Source organism: Thermobia domestica, chromosome 4, assembly GCF_964235325.1.
Source record: "Thermobia domestica chromosome 4, izTheDome1.hap1.1, whole genome shotgun sequence".
Taxonomy (NCBI): Eukaryota; Metazoa; Arthropoda; class Insecta; order Zygentoma; family Lepismatidae; genus Thermobia; species Thermobia domestica.
In genome coordinates, this window is record NC_137457.1 from 327,789,711 (window position 1) to 327,812,506 (window position 22,796).

Consider the following 22,796-nt stretch of genomic DNA (forward strand, 5'->3'; position numbering starts at 1 on the left):
AGATCTTTGGAATACATAGCTTACCAAGTGGATGCTATAGAAGTAAGTGGAAAACGAGCCCGATGCCGGCCAAAGAAGAAGTTGGGAGATTGTTTGAAGAACAATATGGTGCAATGTTGTGTCACAGTGGATATAACATAAGATAGAAACAGATGGAGGACAGTGGCCCGAAAAGCTGATCCCAGCTAACTGGAGAAAAAGCTTAGAAGAAGAAGAAATAGTTTATAGTAAAAATCGAAAGTGTTGTTTCTAATATACAAATTATTGTTATTAGTGGTAGTAGTTGTTACGATAGTAGATCCTTTGTATCTCAATTGTGCCCCTTCTGGCGCTACTGTCGATATGTGATTTCCTGTACCTCCCTCGAAAGAGGAGGGACAAGTCGCTGCGGCCGATATCTTTCAATTGTTGGATTCGGAAGCGTTGCCACAATGAATTATTTCACAGACTTAGCTGTGTACTATCTTGTTAGTCATTCTAAGTAGCCTACGATCTTCACTTGTCAAGACCAAACGATTGAATGACAAATTAGCAACAAAGCGGAGGTCATTCACTTCTTTTCCTTAAGCAAAGGGAGAATTTCCTCCGTCAGAGGGCGGCGGGGGTTGGCCCAAAGTATAGTTCGCATAGTTTCTGAGGGCACAGGTGGAGTAGACAGACTCTAGTAATCGTAAAAATGCTAATAATTATTGTAATAAATTGTACATATAATATCGTATTTTCATTATATCTCACACAAAATTATTTGAGAGCAGAACAACTTCACATGCATTAATACAAGAACCGATACAAATAAAATCAACAGTAGGGATGCGCACGAGACGAGTCGAGACAGGATTTTCCTGACAAAATTCGAGTCGAGACACGGCTCTTCCAATAGATAAATGTATATTTTTCGAGTCGAGACACCACTTTTACAGCAAAGTTTCGAGACGAGACAACCACAAATCTTGTCTCGTGCGCATCCCTAATCAACAGTCAAAACGAGTAATGATACTTGTACACTGCAATATGTACGAAGGAATTCTCTGTTTTGCTTTTTGAGGGAAATGTCCCAAACAGTTTGGATGTAACACGAACACATTTCTTCGGTGTTTACTGTAAAATGCTTGGTACTTTCGGGCTGTATTCACCTTATACTTTGTCTTGGTGAGACTCCTCTGCTAAAATCTAGTCCCTGTATAAAGGCCTAACTTCACCACAATCAAGAGCATCATAGGCAAGTCTTTGAAAAGGAACTTGTTCTTTTTCATACGATATTTTTAATTTAAAAACATCCCAGTAACAAAGAGGACAGCAACAGTGTACGAGTAATAGACCACAAAGATTGATGCTATTAAATCTTATAACCGCAGATAGAATGTGCACTTCAAGTTAAAAAGTAAGCAAAAGCTATTAAAACACAAACATATATATAAACGTATACCGTACCCCAAGCTACTTTCGGATATTTTCGCAGAGTTTAACGGCTTTACAAACAATAAAGAATATTTGTTCTATTTTAGAAAGTTTACAACTGTGCAGTCAACCGTGTATTAAAAAAACACACACACACACACAAACGCTAGCTGGGAGTATGTCATATCCCCCGTGTCTGCTGCATATTTTCGAAATACACTCAGCCCTAGCCAGAAGGCATTACGTTTGGCCACATCACACGGAAACAAATGAATGCTGAATTGCATTCTAACCCGTTCCTACTATTACTACTACTACTTTTACTACTACTACTACTACTACTTTTGCTATGGATTTGTATAAGTACAAGGGCAAACATATTTTAATGAAAGAAGTTTAATGAAAATTTTAAAAAATAATCGTTAAATCACTTTCTGAATATTATTTTTAATCTTATTTTAACGAAAGAAGTGTTATAAAAAATTTTAAAAATAATTTTAAAAAACTTCCCTTAGGCAGGGTTTGAACCCACGCGAACATTTTCCATACTAGCATCTTGCGCTAGCTCACTCGGTTACGAGGGCCGACAATATCTGGCCTTTACTTTGTGCTATATGTAGGTCATGACTCGTGATGTTACCAACAGGATCGCGATATGAACGCCATTCAATTTTCCTACATTGTTGCCAAGCTTAACCCCGTTCACAATGGCTTATGGCTAGAGTTCAGTGTATTTCGAAAATACGCGCGCCTACTATGGGTTAAAACCGATACTAATAGACCATACTGTATCTTCATAGTGCTGCTACCTATGATGTGTATGATGTTTGACTGACTATAGTATTTGTACTGCTGAACAAAAAATTTAAATATGGCAACACTGTGTAGCCTGAGAGAATGGGGATAACGGTCACTGGACTTAGAGCCCTTAGAACCGTTAGTGTATATTAGACAGACTGAACAAAACTTCCCAAACCGCTGGGTCGTTCGACGTGGGTCTGTGGAGTGGCCAGCTCGATCTCTCGATTTTGCAGCCACATGATTTACTTCTGGAGTGTTTTAGAGGACAAAGTGTATCAACATCACATACGCAATTAATCGAACTACCAGAAGCTATCACTGAAGAGTTCCACAAGGTACCAGTACGGATCGTCAAGCTATTTGTGACAATGTTGCTCTTCGTCTCCAGGCATGTATCGTTTTGGATGATGCATTGGTGGAACATAACATGGAGAATAGAGATTAAAATTCTTGTAAGGAAAGGTATAAGAGTAATATTTTTATGTTCAAGTTATGTTGCTAGTTTCTTTACCGCAGTCTTTGAAACACCATAGTGCTCAACACGAGCTGTGCGCTCGGAAGTTTAAGTGGAGCTGTGTGCTCGAAAATGTAAGTGAAGCTGTGTGCTCGAAAATGTAAGTGGAGCTGTGTGCTCAGGGAGCTTAGTGCTCAACAAGAGCTGTGTACTCAAGGAGCTTAGTGCTCAACAGGAGCTATGTGCTCGGAAATTTAAGTGGAGCTGTGTGCTCGAAAATGTAAGTGGAGCTGTGTGCTCGAAAATGTAAGTGGAGCTGTGTGCTCAGGGAGCTTAGTGCTCAACAGGAGCTATGTAGTCGGAAGTAGTGGGAGCTTAGTGCTCAGAACTAGTATGGCAAGGTATTTGATCAAGAAGGAAGATAGTGCGGAGGTTGGCGATCAATTTGGTCCAAGGAGGAAAGAAAGGAGATGGTACGAAACATGGTCTTGCAGAGGCCGGGGGGAAGATGTTGGGAGATTGGAAAGATGTGTTAATTGAAATATTATTACAGTAAAACCTGTCTTCAACGGACCCTTTATTAAACGGAAAACTGTCTTAAACGGAAATATTTCACGGTCCCATGAATTTTGGAGAACAAAACGTGTAAAAGTCCCTTCATTAAGTGGAAACTGTGTTACGCGGACAACGGAAAGAAAAATAAACATTTAACGGAAAATTCTGAGTTCCGAACTACAGCGTTTAGAAGATGTTTAGACATTCTGTGAAAGATATGCATTACACTGTCTGCGATAAAATGTTCGTTCTTTTGTTAAATATTTCTGGACAGTGTTGACCTTCCCCAACCACTACTCATATTCACCCCCACACATTGTCCTTAATCCCCGCAACTTAATCAAGAATCATACGGAATGTCGGAAAGAAGAAAACGAGATACAAGAAGAAGAGGAATACGATACCGAGTTCCAAGAAGAGTGTAGAATAAATACATATTAAAATACTCTCAGAAGTTTAAAGGAACTGCAAAAATTTGCCTTTCAGAAAAATGATTCTGATTCACTTAGTATAATTTCTCAGGCTAAAGTGTATGCGGAAAGTCAAGCAGCCAAGCAGCAATGTATACAGAAAACCCTGCTTGGCTATTAGAAGAATAAAGAAAATGCGTGCATAGTATATTTTGTATTCATTTATTTATTTTTTTTTGTGTGTGTGTGTATTTATTCGTAGAAGAAAGAAGTACTGTAACCGAACAATGTACGTACAGCAATATATTTTCTCAGTATGCCCCTTTATAAGCACGTATTTAAAAAAAAAAAAAAAAAAGATAGAAAGAAAGGAAAGGTCTACCTCCACTAAGCGGAAACCTGACTTTAACGGAAATTTTTGCAAGTCCCACTCGATTCCGCTAAAGACAGGTTTCACTGTATTATTATTATTATTATTATTATTATTATTATTATTATTATACCAAATCATTGCAATGTAAAATTGTTGTTAAAAGAAGAAAAAGAAGGATATAATATGTGCAGTTTTTGAAGCTTTTACAGTTATAAAATGTATTGGCTCTTATATCTTAAATTATATATATATGTTATAATTTATATCAATATATGTGGGAATTCAAAGTGATATTAAAGTGCACGTCTGGTATTAGCTAATTGGTGTTAAATTATTGGCGCTCATTATTTATATAGAATAAAGTTTAGATGTCGTTAGGCTTTAAAAATAAGCTACTGATATGAGTAGATGAAACTTCATAAGTAATATTTAGAAGCAGAAACCCATGAAAATTTTCAACATGTTAACAACTACTGGCAGACTTTGTAAATAAAAGAGAGAAGCAAATATCTTACCTATCAGCCAATGGGAAAACGGAGAATCCTAGATATATGAAAGGATACCAAAGCATTGGTTGAACCGATTCCCTGATGACCTGTCGCTGTCTCTCGAGATCTGGGTTGTACGTTCCTTCATATGTGATGAGCTTCCGTCTCACATGACACACGAGAACTACGTAGGACAGGAAGACGAGGAACAACAACACAAACAGAGGGATGTACCAACTGCAAATAAATAAAAAAAAAATTAATACTTTCCAACCTATTTCATATCACGACCCTCCTTTTATTCGCAACCTCTTGCCGGCGACTCCATAAGTAATTTAATAAGCTTTTTAATTACTACTGGTTATCGCTAACAGTTGTACACAGTGCGGCAATTTGAAATCGAGACTATTTTTTTCTCAACATATGGTGCAGCTGTGCAAGTGATCTGTGGTGTAATCAAAAAGGAATGAATCATGAGTAACTGATACCTAGTGCTTGATCTTCACTGACAGCTACGTGTGCGGGCGTAGTGAGTGTAAACAGGTGTTGCTAAGCTATATCGTGAGTTTAAAATGGAACAAAGAGCAAACGTCAAGTTTTGTCCGCGTCTGGCTAAGACTGCTACAGGAACTCCCAGAAGTTGGTGGAGAAAGTGAGGATATTGATCATGGAAGACTGAAATACGACACTGTAAATCCTTGCTGAACAGTTGCATGTAACATCCGCCAAATAATAACACACGATCTCACCAAGAGGAAAGCCTATACCCATTTCGTGCCTCATTCCTTAACAAATGACCAATAAAGCGACAAGATTGATCACTGCAAGGAACTGATTGCCACCGCTGTTAGGGACCCTAACTTCCTCCTGAATATCGTTACTGGAGATGAGAAATGGGATTTTCAATATGACCCGTCGATAAAACGGTGGACAGTACACAGTGCACCTACCAGAGTGCACAGTGAAAGTCTCCCAACTCTCTACAAGCCAAAAAAACTACGCCAACCAAAATTCAAAATCAAACTTTTACTCATTGCTTTTTACGATAGTAAAAGCATTGTGCATAAGGAATTTGTGCCCACAGAACAGTCAATACTTCAATTTCTTGAGGTATTGAAGAGGTTATGCAAAGTGTCACATGTGTTAAGCCCGAGTATCGGGGTGATGTTCAGTGGTGTCTTCTGCATGACAATGACCCAATTCACAAGACAGTGATTGTGCAAGACTTTCTGACACAAAATGGGATCTATGTATTGTCCCATCCTCGCTATTCACCAGGTCTGGCTTAATGCGATTATTTTATTTTCTTAAACTCAAGTATGCACTCGAAGGTAGGTTCGTACTTTCATGACGTAACGGCCATCAAAGCGGCTATGACAAGGGCTTTGAAGAGCATTCTACGAAAGAACTTGCAGCAATCCTTCTATGCACTGGCCAGGATGCAACGATGTATGGATGCACGAGGGTTGTACTTTGAATGGCCCAAGGTAAGAAACTTTCTATGTTCACTCTCCTTCTTTTCTAAAGCTCCAATCTCGATTTCAAATTGCCGCACTGTGTATATATAATATTTATGTAGCCTCCATTTTGAATTGTATGTTTCAATTGTTTCTAAATGATTATTTACTACAGTAGTTCCAAATTATGTTTAATATACTTTGTGGTATTTGACTATAAGTATGGACATAAATTTGGTCTATCCAAATAAGAAATTCAAAATAACCTATTTAAAATATTGTTTTGTTATTAGATTCTAATTATATTTATCTTTCTCATCTCCCTTTGCGACTCCTATGTAGAGGTAAAAGTGGTATCTCTATCCTTGTCGCGACCTCCACGTTGAGAAATCCTGTTGTACAGTATTATTAATAGCGTATAAGAAACAAATGTCCAATGCCAATGGATAAATCCCATTGAACTCAACAAAATGATGTCCTCATGCGTAGTTTCCGAGAAAACCTTTTTTGTAAACACTTACGCTATACGACAAGGATGGCCAACACATCGACCGAGTCTACTAAAGCAAACGCCAAAAATATAGGCGGGTTGCGCGCGCAACAAAAAGTGGGTGGAGAGAGCAACAGCCAACTAGCAACCTACGCATTTGCCACCTTTACATTTGTCTTGCTCAGTCACTGTCAAGGTTTCATGTTTCGCGCGCGTGTTGAAGATTGGTTACAGCAGAACGCAGGCTTTGAGCTGTGGCTAGGTAAACGGCTGTCGTCTGCTTACTCCTGCAACAGGAGGGGAAGGAGGTGGCACATGACAAGGGAGAGTTGACAACAGCGAGCTGTAAGGTGCGCGCGCAACCCGCCTATATTTTTGGCGTTTGCTTTAGTAGACCAGCAAGTCTTGACAAGTAGCCCCCTTTGATCTGTATTATTTTTATTGTTTCAGGATACCACCTAGTGAGCTAGTGAACTGATTCGTGGACCGTTAGTGATTTCTGAAATAAAAAGTTAGCCCCAAATCTAAAAAGGTTGGGCACCCATGTTGTACGATATTCACGCTACCTATTTAAATGAAACTGACACCGACGCTATTCGTCATGAAACTTTTTTGTGACAATATCAAAGATTGGTTAGTGAGGCACAGCGCAAAATTATTATTTAAAAGTTAGAAGATTACTAGAACATTGTGCAAAGATGAGACATTCAGTATTGTGCATACTTTCCACTGTTATAGAGGAATGAGGACTGTGTGGTAATTTCAATACATGGAGTTGGTAACTGTACAGAGTTTCAGTCACCTGCCACCTACAGCGCTAGTTGTAAGTAAACACAAATGGCGACTCGTTTGGAAAACGTCTCCTGAAGAAGCCCGCTCAATTATTCGATTTCTATGGGCAAACATGTAACCGCGGCTGAAATTCATCGGCAACTAGCAGAGGTTTATTGAGAAATTGTAATGTTTCGTCAACATGTCGCAGAACGGTATCGAAAGTTTGTAGATGGTAAAGAAAATGTCACCAACAAGGAGCGCAGTGGCCGATCCAGCAAGGACAGCAGCGACGCTTTTGAAGCAATTTCGCTGGGAAATGATCGACCTCACTACTTACAACCCGGATCTTGCTCCAAGAGACTGCCGTCGTTTCCCTTCAGACAAGGAGGTGAAACACCTCGTGACAACGTGATGAACACGCAATGACAGAACCTTTACAAGGAGGAAATCTTCAAACTCATCCCACGATGCGACAAGTAGAGGCTATGTCGAAAAATAAATTAATGTATGTATCATATGTTGGCAGTATTGGTTGTATGAAATAATATTTACGTTTCATTGCAGGCTTTGTAATCTTACTTTCCGATCATCCCTCGTACATATTTGTGTAAGCTAGACTACTTGATATTCACTGAAATCAAAAGATCAAAGAAAGAAATCAGCCTTGCATGTTTCTTCCACGGATTAACTACCTGTGTGCAGATAAATAGAGGCAAGTATCACATTAAAAGCATAAGTACTTACACGGTAAATCTTAAATAACTATAACTGAGAAACTGAATCTCTATTACATAATTGCAGGTAAAGCTTTTCTGTCACTTTATTGAGTAAACCTTGAATAAATATCTATAGGATAAACCTTAACTGACAAGGTAAACCTTGAATGCATAATTGCAGGTAAAGCTTTACTGCCACTTACAGGGTAAATCTTGAATAAATATTTATAGGGTAAGCCTTAACTGACACAAGGTAAGCCTTGAATGCATAATTGCAGGTAAAGCTTTACTGCCACTTACAGGGTAAATCTTGAATAAATATTTATAGGGTAAGCCTTAACTGACACAAGGTAAGCCTTGATGCATAATTGCAGGTAAAGCTTTACTGCCACTTACAGGGTAAATCTTGAATAAATATTTATAGGGTAAGCCTTAACTGACACAAGGTAAGCCTTGAATGCATAATTGCAGGTAAAGCTTTACTGCCACTTACAGTGTAAGCCTTAAATAAATACTTACAGAGTAAACATTAACTGACCAAGATAAACCTTGAATGCCTAACTGTAGGTAAAGTTACTACCACTTACAGGGTAAACCTTAACTGTGATGTTTCTTTCTTGATCCAACACCAGGCACCTGCAGGTCCATAGTGATCTCCAAAGAATGGAATAACAGCTGGAACCAAGGGCACGAACCATACAATTACGTGATATGCAATTTCCCATCTGCCCTCGTTCCGGGAAAGAACTCCTACCAGTAACAAATGATATGTCAAAGTGCAAACAGCTAACAGTTGACTCCAATCTGAAAAGAAACATGTCATTATAGAACCATGTCTTAAGTCATTCATTTACTTAATTCTAGTTCAACAGAAAAAAACCTCATACACATGAAAAGGAAAAAATAAAAAAAAAGAAACTCAATTTATATTATATCGGGTGTTCTAAAAAATGGCACGCACGGACCACAGAGCACTATTCTACACATCAAAATAAGGCGAAGATGTTATATGACGAAATGGCCTCCGGGGATTCCTTCAGCCGCTATGGGGAATCAAAATTTCACAATGTGGCAACATCGCACATTAACTTGGAACCATTAGCATTTCTCTATAAATCCATGAAACAGTTACATCGATTGTTAAAGTAATGAAGTGGTGCTAGTGTCAACGTCTTTTGATTTTAACTGTCATCTGCCAAGAATCGATGTAACTATTTGATGGATTGATAGATCTACTCTCAGGGGCGTCATTTAGCGAGAGCAGGAGGGGCAATTGCCCCCCAAAGGTTTGAAGAATACATATACTTTAATCGATGTCTACTAATATACTAGTACAAAACGTGAAAATCTAATGTCGATGGTGCTCTTGCCCCCGTCAAGCGAAGTGTGAAATGACGCCCCTGTCTACTTTACGGTTCTTTATCTGCGACGTTGCCACATAGTGCAATTCGCGTCTCCAGACGAGAACCCAAATGGTACATTACGAGAACGAAACAAGAAATTCTTAAATATGCAAATGGAAGGTTAGTACATATGTAAACGTGACACGTAGAGAGTTGGTTGAACATCGGGAGCGCACCCAGAAGTTTTTTGTTGAGAGGGTTCCAAGCTTTAGATCGAACCAAGGATCCCAGGCACCAGACGTGAATGCTCTACCACTGAGCCACTGCGGTCCCTCTAAGAGCAAGAGTACAGGTGAAGCGTAAGATTAAATTTTCATGCTACATCAATCATTTCCTTGTTAAACAAGGATAGTTTTATTGAAAAAATGATGTACAAATCAATCTTGAGTTAAACTTCTTTAAGGGGGCCGGACCTGGAAGAAACCTGTGAGTGCGCTCCTGATGAACATATTGAATTACAAGATTACAATTTCAAGTACAACTATAATTATGAGTAAAACCCAGAAACACATACCAGTTACACCAGGAGTCCTTCGAAGAATCCACTAGATGGTGGGATCATGACACCACAAGACCAGGGCCTATGTGCCAGAACTCAAACGCCAATCAGCGGAATTGTGTCGTAAAGGCTCACCACAAAGGCAGAAATCTTGTCACAATCCCTCCCCTGTCAGGTTAATGGTCATCATACCTTAGCCTATGTCCTAATAATACCACGAGAGTGATTAAGTGCCATTTTGTCCCACATAACCAAACTGTACCGTTCCCACACTTCCCTGCAATGACGCTTACGTCGGGATCACGAGAAATGACACGATGCACTCATCTTTCATGACAACGCGACAGCGCATACAACAGCATATGTGCTGAATACTATTGCGCGATGAGAATGGGAAGTACCCGAGCATCCAGTATATTCGCCAGACTTATCACCTTGCGATTTCGACCTCGTACCAAAACTGTGAAAGCCATTGTGTAGAGCAGGTGAAGACATTGTCACATCAGTGAGCTGTGAGATCAGAAGATTTGCTCATGGTAAAGCTATGGGTATTCGGCGCCTTTTATACCATTGGCAGTGTGTGGTAGATTCTTTGAAAGATTACTACAAAGGAACCTAGATGCTACTGGTATGTGTTCTTGTGTTTTACATATAATTGAAGTTGTAATGGTTCGTAATGTTATAATTCGAAGTAAAGCACTATGAAACAGGGGCGAATCCAGGACCGACTTCTGGAAGGGGGGGGGGGCGGTGGGTTGTCATAATGCCACTTTTAAGAGCTCCAAAGTTTGGGATGGATTTTATTTATATATATAAAACAATAAAGTTTGCTGTTCTGGGGGGCGATCGCCCCTCCTGGATCCGCCCCTGCTATGAAACCAACGATTCATTATACTTATTTTCCTCGCACAATCTCCTGATAGGGATGTGTAAGTTCATCCAACTCCGTCCTCCAACTCCAACCTTCCATTTGCATATTTCAAAACTTATCGCTTAGTCTCTATTTTCATGTAAAAAGAAATTGCCATTAATTATGCGGTAACCCTCGTATATGTGTAATGAACTTAACGTTCTACGCTCTATGGAAAAGACATATTTATTAATTATAAAATGAAAAAACTTTACAAAATATTCTCTGATTCTTATCCTTGAATATAAGCTACTAAGAAAAAAAAGGTAAAACATAATATTATTTCTATGCGAAAAGTTCAAATGAGTCCTTTTGGACACCTAGAAGGCTAACCGTACTACATAGGTTTGGTAAAGTAGTCATTAGCAACTGTCACAAACATAAGACTTTTATTCGTTGTAATCTAAACACTTCTCATGCGACCATTACTCACACACACTACATTGAAGCCAATCGACCAATGAATCCACAACCGGAATAGAAGCTCTACTTCTTTCATTCATTTGGTATTGTTTTGAGCTAGAAGAACGTCCCTTATGTCTGTTGATCGCTTTTTTTTTAAGTGTGTGCATCCACTCATCGATCTACATATTTAAGATTACTATTAAAGTTTTTTTTCTTATATTTTTCTTACTCTGTTTGATTCAACTTACTACTATCTGATGATCCGGTAAGGATATATGATGCTGCTGTATCCCCAAATATTAAAGGCTTATTTGATTTAACTGTAGGCCTATATAACAGCTAAAACATTACTTTATTATCTCTTTAGAAAATGTTATTATCATCATTTTCTTCTTTTCCTGTTTTTTCCTCAGTTAGGTGGGGTCAACTTTACGGATCGCTGTCCTCCACTTGTTTTTATCTTGTGTCATATCCACTGTGACACCACACTGTACCATATAGCTTTTAACACAATCATGAAGGGCCACGGTGGCTCAGTGGTAGAGCGTTCACCTCTGGTGCATGGGGTCCCGTGTTCAAACCCTGCTCCCGCCAAGTGAACTTTGTGGTGGACAAACACCGTGTGCATGGGTTCTCCCGTTTCCTCCCACTTTGTTCATACCATCACTTCACTCGTTTCTCATAATCAGCATCTCCTTTACCCTAACCGACATAAGCGTGGGACGTAAAACTCAAAGATTTCATTTCATTTCATTTTAACACAATCATTTACCCTCAAATCATTTCTCCTGTAAATCTTTTTTTTTTTACTTTAACCCCCAAATCTAAACATAACCCTCGCTATCTATTACCGTTTTACCCTATAGTGATCAATATTAAAGCAGGAAATTGTTGATTTCTGGTACTTCCGGCTTGAATAGAGATCAAAGACCGATTCAACAACAACAAAAAAACACTTATTGCTATCACTTATCGCTTTTGCTCTATGCAGGTTAAAACTGAAACCGGAAGTTGTAGTGGATTTTTATTACTTCCGGTTTTAACAATTAAGGACGGAGAAGAAATCTATTATTGGGACGCTTAAACGATTGCAGGAATCAGTTCTCGCAATGTATCACCGTTTTTCCTCTATATTCTGCAGCGTTTCCCAACCTTTTTCAACTTGCGGCACACTGTGGGTGTAACTCGAATTCTCGCGGCACACTCATAGATATTATTATTTGTAAATATAAAATACCGTGGTATTTTTTCCCCTGTGATTAATGACCTTTCTCACATAGAAGAAAGCTCAATCACTGGTTTTCCCCCGTGGTTAATCATTATGTTTACTTTTCATTCTAATTTAAAAATAGATAACAATTCAGGAAAAAAAGGCCTGATAGAATAGTTATAACAATTGAATGAAATATTGGACTCAGGTTTGCAAACCTACGCTTTCTTTTTCGAAAATTGTATCCAACCTTTCATTAAGAATATAGATCACTAAATAACGAACGGACAAACAAATCTCTTTTACTTTTAAAACACAAATAGGTAATTTGTATGTATGTTTGCTTTATCGAAAGTATTGAATTATATTTTAAAATTTCAGGTTACGAAATAGTCTGCAACAATGGTCATAACAATGATAAATACCTTTTTCAACATTAAAATTGGACACGGTATGAAACTTAAAATTGTAGATTCATAGTAGAGGTTCATAGTAATGTGAAATACAAATATACATTTTCCCTTATGTCTTGCAATTTGATTGCTATAGAATTAATAATTTTGTTTCGGTTTCCCCGCGGCACACTAGCGGCCCATTCACGACACACCAGTGTGCCGCGGCACACCGTTTGGGAAACGCTGTTCTATAGGCTAATAATCAACGGGAAAACCGGAAATGGTTGCTTTCTAGCACTTCCGGTTTGAATATCGCCTACATCAATAAACTGAATTATTTACTTTTGAATCTACATCGTGGCCAAAATTGATAGTAATCCATCCGTACTGGTTTACTTGTGGTGCACCACTAGAAAGAATTGTTGAATTTTTTAAAAATTCTTTCACTTATTTCCTACTTATTGTTTCCTAAAAGGTTTCCGCAGGGCGATATGAAAATATCTCACTTCGCACAGATAAAATTCAAGGGGGCTACCAGAAGTAATTGTTGAAAATTTACAATTCTTTACGATTTGTGTACAAATACGGCTTCGGGATATGTGGTATAAAAACTATAGTGCACAAAACGGAAACCAATCTGTGCTAGGTGGCCACCAAAAAGCACAAATGTAATCTAACGAAGTCAGGGCAGGATGAAGGTGGTAAGCCCGCGCGGGGGTGCGTCCAAAGGGAGCAGGCGCGGCAGTGATGGTGGGTATGCAGGTAGGCGAGGGTAGTGAAAAGAAATGGGTTATCGCAATGATACGATAATACGAGGTTAGGTTAGGTTAGGTTAGCACTTGTCATGATTTCATACTAGTAACGCTCCACTTGTAAATATAAAATACAGCTTCCATATACTGCGCAGAAATACACTGCCGGTGGAAAATAGCATCTAATAGAGCCATCTTTCATATGCACTCACTTATTTTATCTGACGTAATCACTTGTAGTTATTATATACTAATAACCTTACACTTGTAAACATGGGGGAGTTATGGGGGGCATTGTCCCCTAACTTTCTGGGGAAAAAATAAAAATGCCACATATAATATGGCCACCTACCAAGATTTTCGAGACCAACCAAAAGGTCTGACCCCCACCCACTGCCCTCCCAGCAGACAATTCCTAGCTCCGTCTATGTTGTATTATCTTGTATTTAATTCTGTCACCTGCAGAAATTTGTTCCTTATAAACATTTTTTTTTCATGCAAAGTATTGAATTTTACGTGTAAATCTTCCAAAATGTGGTGCGCTAAAACAACATGAGCACCGATCCCTCAAATAGTTCTTGAAATCGTTTATTTCTCGGACGGATCGACAAAGTAAATATATAAAGCAGTGTTTGTAAACCAAACTCCTTAAAAACATAATAGTACTTTAAGAAAAAGAGTAAGTCTAGTTTTAGACGGAAAGCATTTATCGTAGCAGATGTGCTGCCAAAAATCTCGTATAATATTCTATAGAATCAAAAGTATATGGTGCTTTTACACGGTAGCATTTTGATAAGCATCTTGTCGTGACGTAGCAAACAAATTACTGGAGAAGAGCGCAATTATGGCTCCGAAACTATAACATGAGGTAGCTAAAGCTATAGTAGTTGTAACAACAGTTCTCGCCGGTTATATTAAAAAACGAAAATCACAAAGAAGTATGTGGGCAAAGAGCATGTTTCCAACTCATTTTTCTTTACTACAATTCAATTTCCCACACAAAACAAAGAGCATGGATATTTGGCACAAAATTTTTCGCTTCCTTTTAACACACCACGGCGCTGCAATCGGACCAGAAATGCTGGGGAAAATGCTACGAAATAGAGCAGCTTCTATCGACAAGAAATGTCATAGGATATGCCATGGCATGGGAAATGCTATAGCATTTGCTACTTTACACGGTAGGATATCGATGATACGATTTTTGCTACGATAAATGCTTCCGTCTACAACTAACCTAATGGATCCCTATTTAGTTTCACTTACATTAGGCTAGTTAATATGTGTAACCATCCGTATCCACGGGGGGGGCAAGAGGGGGCCGCCCCCCTAAACTTTGGCTGGCCCCCATAAAATTTCACGGTAGGCTTGCAAATAAACTATAATATGGTGATGAAGTATAATATTATTGGGTCGTCCCCCCTAACTTCTACCGCCCCCCCCCTAAATTTTTGGGCTGGCTACGGGCCTGTGTGTAACTAAACTGTGCTGGCGGTAATTGCCATATCGTTTGCTGATTTTTATACAAGGCACTCTCGGTCTATTAAAAACAAAACGCACGGTAGTTGAACACACAACATATTTTCTAATATCGTCTGATACTAGTAATCCTTACCCCAGAGGGACTGCCAGAATGCTTGGAAATCACACAATGGTCCGTCTAACACTGGTCCACCCATGAGGTAGGCTATACTGGAAAGCATGGCTGTAATACTCAGCGCCAAGATTAGCCTCTGCGACGTGCAGTGGTACTTCTTAAATAACCATATCACTGTAATCATGAATAGGCTGCAAAGAAACAAAAGAAATATTAACATTTGCACGTGTCGACTTAGTTTTCTCATTTTGATATTTCCACGAAGTTTAGTAATTCTATTTCATTAAAATATTATCCAAAGATAACAGATACATCACATCGAACTTAACAGCACCGCATGCTTAAGAGCATGACTTACTAAAAATAATACAAAATTTATCATTTTTCTTTTGCTTGATTTTTCATCAGTGAAAGGAGATAATGAAATACAAGTTACCACAATCATAAGCAGCCCATACACGTAAACACATGCCTGAAGAAACAGCCCGACTTGTATGAAAAATGATAAAACCACAGGCAAGTTGATCGTGTAAGGCCTCGTTCATTCATGTTAAAAGTTTTCAAAATCTTCTGAAAACATGTTTGATGTTTTTGCCGTTCTGCGTGCATGTTTACCGTGTATGGGCTCGTTCATGCAAGGTGGCTGTTTTATATTTAGGTCCGCCAATCACGACAGCGGAAGAAATCACGTGAGTCTCTCCTCCGTCGCATGCCAAGGTCGTGCAGTTGCAGAAAGAAAAAGCACGCGTTTCCTCGTCCTCCACATTTCTCAAACTACTTTCAGTATGTTGGACAGCACGTTGGTACGTGTGTGGTCAAAAAATTCTTTCAAGATGCATGATGAAAGAAACCTTTCATACATGTTGGTAATGCAAGTGCGTGCGTCTATGGCGCGCTATAGACAATGTTATTTCACAACAGAAAATATGAACCTGAAGAATGTTCAGTGTTGCCATCCACAGAAATTACAGCGTTGCCAGTAAAACAACGCCCCTAAAAACTAAGTTAAGGCAGCGAGTAGAGAAACGAATTCAACTGCAGTTGGTTACGTATCATGTTGTTTTGGTTTCCTGTGAACCACTTTTTAAATAATAGTTGTACTTATTTTGTAATTTAAAAAAATAGTTTCAACATACAGTTACTAAAACAAAATAAAGTGTTATTTAAAAGGTAATTCACAAGAAACCAAAACAACATGATACGTAATCAAATGCAGTTGTGATCGTTCCTCTAGTCGCTGTCTTAACTTAAATTTTAGGGGCGTTGTTTTTCCTGGCAACAGTGTAATTTCTATGGATGGCAACACTGAAAATCCTTCAGGTTCATATTTTCTGGTGTAGAATAACATTATCTATGATTGTGGCGAGTTGCATTTCATTATCTCGTTTCACTTATGAATTAACAAGCAAAAGAAAAATGGTAAATTTTGTATTGTTTTTAGAAAGACAGGCTCTTAAGAGGCCTCATCCCGGCGAAATTAAAATACCGCTAATTTTTCAGTAATTATGTGATGTCAAATATATAAAGAATAATCGAAATTTGGAACAAGAGCGTCCTAGACAATATTATCTTGCGTGACGTACCGTTGTCACAAATCACCTACTGGCTTTCCGTTTTCAGCCGTTTAGAAACGCGAAAATAAATGACGATTAAAAAATGGATCGAAATCGAAAGCAGATAAATGAGTCGTGATAACGGTATCTCATGTAAAATAATATTGTCTAGCGCGCTCTTGTTCCACATTTCGATCATCTTTTATATAATTGAAGATACCACATAATTACTTTAAAATTAGCGGTATTTTAATTTCGTCGGGGTGAGGCCTCTTAAGGATAAATTCCGAACGAACTTTTATGGCGTTAGAAAGTATTGTTCATTGAAAATAATTCATAGTTGTGCTGGAGCACATTGTTTATAGCCATATTTATGAATTGTATAGATAAAAACATTCTATATTAAATATTAGATTATGTCCCCTTCTAAGAGTGACAGACATACTCATAACAGTTACGAAAATTTTACTTTAATATCTGGAAATATTTGGCTGTTTTAAGCCTTTTAAATTTGGGCTTTTTTCAGGTAAATTATAGACTTTCAGTTAAACAGCTACAGTATCATCTCTATTTATCCTAGGATCATGGTTCGTACATCATTCTCTTCAGAATAGAACAGCATTCAAATGGTACATTCACATTTCCCTATCATTTCCCTGACACGGAAAATTTTGAGAGAAATCGTGATTTTTCTGCAAAAAATTCTTTTCAAATTTTGAGCCCCTTTAGTACACCCACCCCGTGTTAAAGCACAATCTCAAAATCAATTGAAAAATACTACGGGGTGTACAAAATGCGTGTACAAAATTTCAAGCTTCTATCTTAAGTAGTAAGGCCAGGAAAAAAAAATATTTACCAACGAGCTAAGAACACCCCCACAATGCCCCAGATGACTCCAAAAGACCCGGATGAAATATAAAAATTTCCTGAGACATCCCTATTTATCCTAGTGTCATGTTTTGTACCTTACCCTCTTCAGAATAGAATAGTCTTTCAAATGGTACCATTCACATGAGCCCATCGTGTTCATGAGGGGGGGTATTTTGAGAGAAATAAGGACTTTTGTGAAAAATCCCTGTTTCTAAGTTTGGGCCCTTCTGTATCCCCCTGTGTTAACGCACATACCTCAAAATCAACTGAAAAATATTAAGGTGTATAATGAATGTGTCTACAAAATTTCAGGCTTCTATCTTGAAAAGTTAGGTAAAAAATATTTACCAATGTACCAAGAATATCCCCACAATAATCCAGATTGCGTATAAAACGGGTTTTCAGGTAAAACTTTCCTGAGACATTCCTATTTATCCTAGGATCATGGTTCGTATCTCATTCTCTTCAGAGTACAGCAGCCCTTCAAACGGTACCATTCACATGTCTCCATCATGCATCTGAGGCGGAAAAACCGCGGGAAAGGGATTTTTAGTTAAAAAAAACTTTTTAAATCTTTTTGTCCCTCTGGACCCTGTGTTAACGCAGAGATCTGAAACAAATTTGAAAAATACTAAGGGGTGCGCTGCATGTGTGTGCAAAATTTGATTCTTCTACGTCCTAAAGCCCGCCCAAAAATAATAAAAATAGCCCTAACAAAAAATTTGTTTCTTTTAAGTTATGACGTCATCGCACCCTATGTCCTATGGCTCGACGCAGAAAGGCGTAAAAGCATACGTAACGTGTTCTACAATGCCTCCAGGCTTAAAAAGAGCGAAGTAAACTTTTATTGGTACCTGTACTTTTTTAATCGAATAATGAAGATACTAGCCTATCGTGTAAAAATACTCGATAAAATTTAAAAGACTTAATTGGATATTCACCAATATTCCTGTATCTTTCCCAAGGACATTATAAAATAGAGGATCTACCTATGTCATTCGTCACAGTTTCGCCACCCCCAATCAGATCGCTATGTTTTGAGACAACATTCATGGCGGAAACGACAGTAGCCAATCAAACGTGCCGATTCTCGTTTGTTTTTTGGTGTCATTGTGTTAATAGACGATATATAAGGCAAGATCCTCTATTTTATAACATCCTTGATCTTTCCCAAAACTAGAAAACATGGATAAAAATTTAGTGCGTAATCAGAATTTCGTGATATAGATAATTAGAATTGCATTATATCCATATATATAATATAATATAATATAATATAATATAATATAATATAATATAATATAATATAATATAATATAATATAATATAATATGTTACATTCAAGATCAGACGTGCCTTTATTTTACCACATAAGTACCACGTATATGGAGAGATATTTGTCATACCGGTCTCTAGGCTTCAAATACTCTTCCAGGAGAAATTCAGGGCTCTGCATACGGAAGAAGCGTCGATCAGCTTCTGTGACTCCAGAATTGCCTCCAAAGCGCCTGTCGCCGAGAATCTTATTCAAAGTCGAGTCACTTGGTGCGAGATCAGGACTGTATGGCGGATGGGCAAGGCGCTCCCACCCAAGAGTTGCAATATGGTTTTGCGTTGCCGTCGCTGAGTGTGGTCTCGCACTGTTATCCAACAACAGAACACCAGATGTGACAAGACCAGGCCGCTTTTTCTGAATTCCTCCTTTACGTTCGACAGGGTGTGACAGTACCGCACAGCAATCATGGTTCCAACCTCCAAAAAGTCCAACAACAACACCCTTTGGGCGTCCCACAACACTCTGAGTAGCACTTTCCCTCACACTCACGCATGACGAATGTTTCCACTCCTTCGATGCAAACTTGTGGCTGGGCAGAGTTGGCGTGGGTCAATGAAAACTTGACCCACGACCCACTGACCCACGACCCACCGTGACCCACTCTGACCCACCACCCACGGTGACCCACTCTGACCCACCACCCACCGTGACCCACTCTGACCCACCACCCACCATGAACCACTCTCATCCACTGTGACCTATTCTGACTCACCAAAATCCATCGTCATCAACTCTGAACACGATTCACGGCCTCTTCTGTACTGACTAAAGAGTTTACACTTGTAATAAAACATGACTGTGAAATTATCACTAATCGGAATTTGAATTTCTAGTCAATCGCTCAAGCACCGCTCTGTCAGAATAACGGTGGATCTGATCTTTATGATATAAAATGGTAAAGTGTTTGTCAGTGAGGAAATTGAAACAGTTCGAGGTGAGGGGAAATTAGAGTGTGCGTAAAATATACTTGCACTACGAGAGTATTCTTGCAAGTGTTAATTTCTCAACGCATTCCACAAGAAACTTCTATTCGCAGGAAATACCCCTGTACAACATGGAAAAGGTTATGGTTTCTCAGTTCACTGTATTTTTCTCACAAAAGTCTTGAAAAATCAGTTTTTCATAGTGTATAAAGGTGCTCGGGTACCCTATGTGAGAGCATCTCCATAAAGTATGCCCATAATTGTAATTTGTGTAATCACTAAACACCACGTTAAATTTAAGTTACAAATATGCATAATTTCAATTATTATGAATATTTATTCAAAAGTAGTTTAGCCAAAGCAAAGAAGAGAGTTACTAAAAAGTAGGTACAAAGTTGAATAACACAAACAAGCCATTAGTAATACAAGTAGGCCTATACATTTTCTATAGCTCGTAATTTTCCACTTTAAAACAAATCTGAAATCAGCTTTATTTCCTGTTGGTAACATTTTCGTGGTAAATCATCCACAGTGGAATGATGTCCATCCTTCAGCCAAGAAATAAATAGCTCGTCTACTTTGAGCTTGTCTAGTTGCGGGCCATTAACATTGATGAACAATAAGTTACACAATGTTTGAGTACTTAGTCAATTTCTAATATCAGTCATCTGTAAATTCATAAGGGGAAATCCCCGTTCGCACTCTGTCGTGGAAATTGATAATACTTCTACCCGATTTCTTCAACTCCTCATCGACAATCTGCTTGTTAGACTTAAGTCTGATAACGATTTTCCTTGGTCAGTTTTGAAATACTCAGCAAGAAGTATCATCTCTCTATCACCATACAACATCTTTTCCATATCGACCATGTCAGTTGGCAATGTCGACTCATGGAGAAAAGAAACTTCATCTACCACGCCTTCGATAGGGAATCTTGTGAATAAATTATCAATTAAAGCCTGATGAACTGAAGATTTCTTATTTGTTTATAAATTTAATTTTTGTAATTACACATGAAGGTTTGATGCCATTACGAAGTTCCCTCTCCCGTCTAGAAAGCGAAAGAGAACGTGGTTCCTGGAAAGTGTTCAGAGGTGAATGGGAATTTCTCTCCTTCTTCCCCTTCAATTACCACACTGCTGTTTGCCATGTGCCAAATTACGATGAATTTCAATTAAATTATCATAGTATAATTATTTCCTTGTTGAATTATCAATACTTATCAGTGGAAAAAAGGATGAAATTTGAAAGTTCCAAATCAAGGTAAGTAGACCAACGTAAAGGGAAAAAAGTGTAAAATTTTCCATATAATTACGCCTACAATCCAAACTTAAAATTTCCGTGTAATTAAGCTTACAGTACAAATTTTATGCCTATTTTAGTTACAAGTTTTTGGGTTGATTGCCCTGTGCTGTAAGCGCTTCATATAATAAACATAAGCTTCAGCAATTATTATAGTAGAAAGCAATGGATATATGAAGCCATGCACTGTAGTTTTTTGTTTCTGATTTTTTTTCTTAAATAACATCGATCGTTTTCGATCATTTTTACAAACCAACTCACTACCAATTTTCCATATATAGAAAGTGCCCTCCTCCATAAAGGAGAATTTAAAAATATGCTAGGACACATTTTGTTTATTTTCAATAGAGAGTTAATACACTGAATTTCAGCTCAGTAAGTATAACGGCTTGCGAGATACTAAATTTTTTTCCGCAAAAATTCGGATCCTCATCCTCCTTAGGATATGTAGCTATTATAATGAAAGCAATACAACATCCCAATTTGGATTAAGGCCTAACTACATACCAAAAGTAATTTCATTTGACTTTGCAATTCGGCCGTGATAATCAGGCACACATAGTTACATTCAATTTTTTATATGATAATTTATATATTGCAGTGATTCAAAAATGTATTTGGTCTAGGAATTAATTCGTGCGGTTGGTACGCACACATTGAAGCTGTAGTACAAACACAAAATACAAAATACCTTAAGAAAAATATTGTCCATCGCTAGCCACCACTTTCGCCCATCTGTCAGGCAATGTACGGATTCCGTGGCGAAAGAAGTCCTCATCCTTGGAAGCGATCCAGTCAGAGACCCATGTTTCGATATCTTCTGAAGAAGTAAACCGCTGTCCAATCAAATCGTTGTTCATGCAATCGAACAAGTAGTAGTCCGAAGGAGCAACGTCTGGTGAATACGGCGGGTGGGGTAAAACTTCCCATCCGACATTTTCTAAATAGGTTTTGACCGGTTTTGCGACATGTGGGCGAGCGTTATCATGTTGAACAATAAGTTTATCATGTCTGTTCTCCCATTCTGGTCGTGTTCTGGCCAGAGCTTGCTTCAAACGCATTAATTGTCGTCGATAACGTTCTCCATTCATAGTTTCACCCGGTTGCAGCAGCTCATAGTACACCACACCTTTCATATCCCACCATATGCACAGCATAACCTTTGCACAGTGAATATCTCGTTTTGGTTGTGATGGACCTGGTTCACCTGGTTTCACCCAGGCCTTTTTTCGGTTAGGGTTCTCGTAATGGATCCACTTCTCATCACCCGTAATAATTCGACGCAGAAACCCCTTTCTGCTCTGTCGTTGAAGCAGCAATTCACAAATGGTTTTTCGTCTTTCAACGTCTCTGTCTTTCAATTCATGTGGAACCCAATGTGACATCTTTTGAATCATTTCCATGGCTTTCAAGCGTTTGGAGACTGTTGTTTGATCAACGCCTAATGCTGCTGCAAGTTGTTCCTGCGTTTGACACGAATCCTGCTCGAGCAATGCTGTCAATTCTTCGTCTTGAAATTTTTTTGGCTGTCCAGCTCGCTCTTGGTCTGCCAAGCCGAAATCACCACTTCTAAACCGTGCAAACCACTTCTGACACGTTCGCTCAGCTAGAGCATGGTCACCATACACTTCCACCAAAATACGATGACTTTCAGTCGCACTTTTCTGCATGTTAAAGTAATGCAGCAGGACACCCCGCAAAAACACTTTATCAGGCACAAATTGC

At 38.5% G+C, this 22,796-nt stretch overlaps 1 protein-coding gene across 6 annotated transcripts in view; it reads right to left on the bottom strand.

The window, feature by feature from the left end:
* The window catches only part of LOC145684445 (cyclic AMP receptor-like protein A), a 339,973-nt gene that overhangs the window by 24,612 nt on the left and 292,565 nt on the right, over positions 1-22,796 (bottom strand). For all 6 annotated transcript variants that reach the window (XM_081756834.1, XM_081756833.1, XM_081756832.1 and 3 more), the window contains 3 exons: positions 15,106-15,278; positions 8,504-8,720; positions 4,507-4,716 (listed from right to left, as the gene is read on the bottom strand). In XM_081756834.1, the coding sequence (XP_081612960.1) occupies positions 4,507-4,716; positions 8,504-8,720; positions 15,106-15,278 (600 nt within the window). The remainder of the gene's footprint in view (positions 1-4,506; positions 4,717-8,503; positions 8,721-15,105; positions 15,279-22,796) is intronic.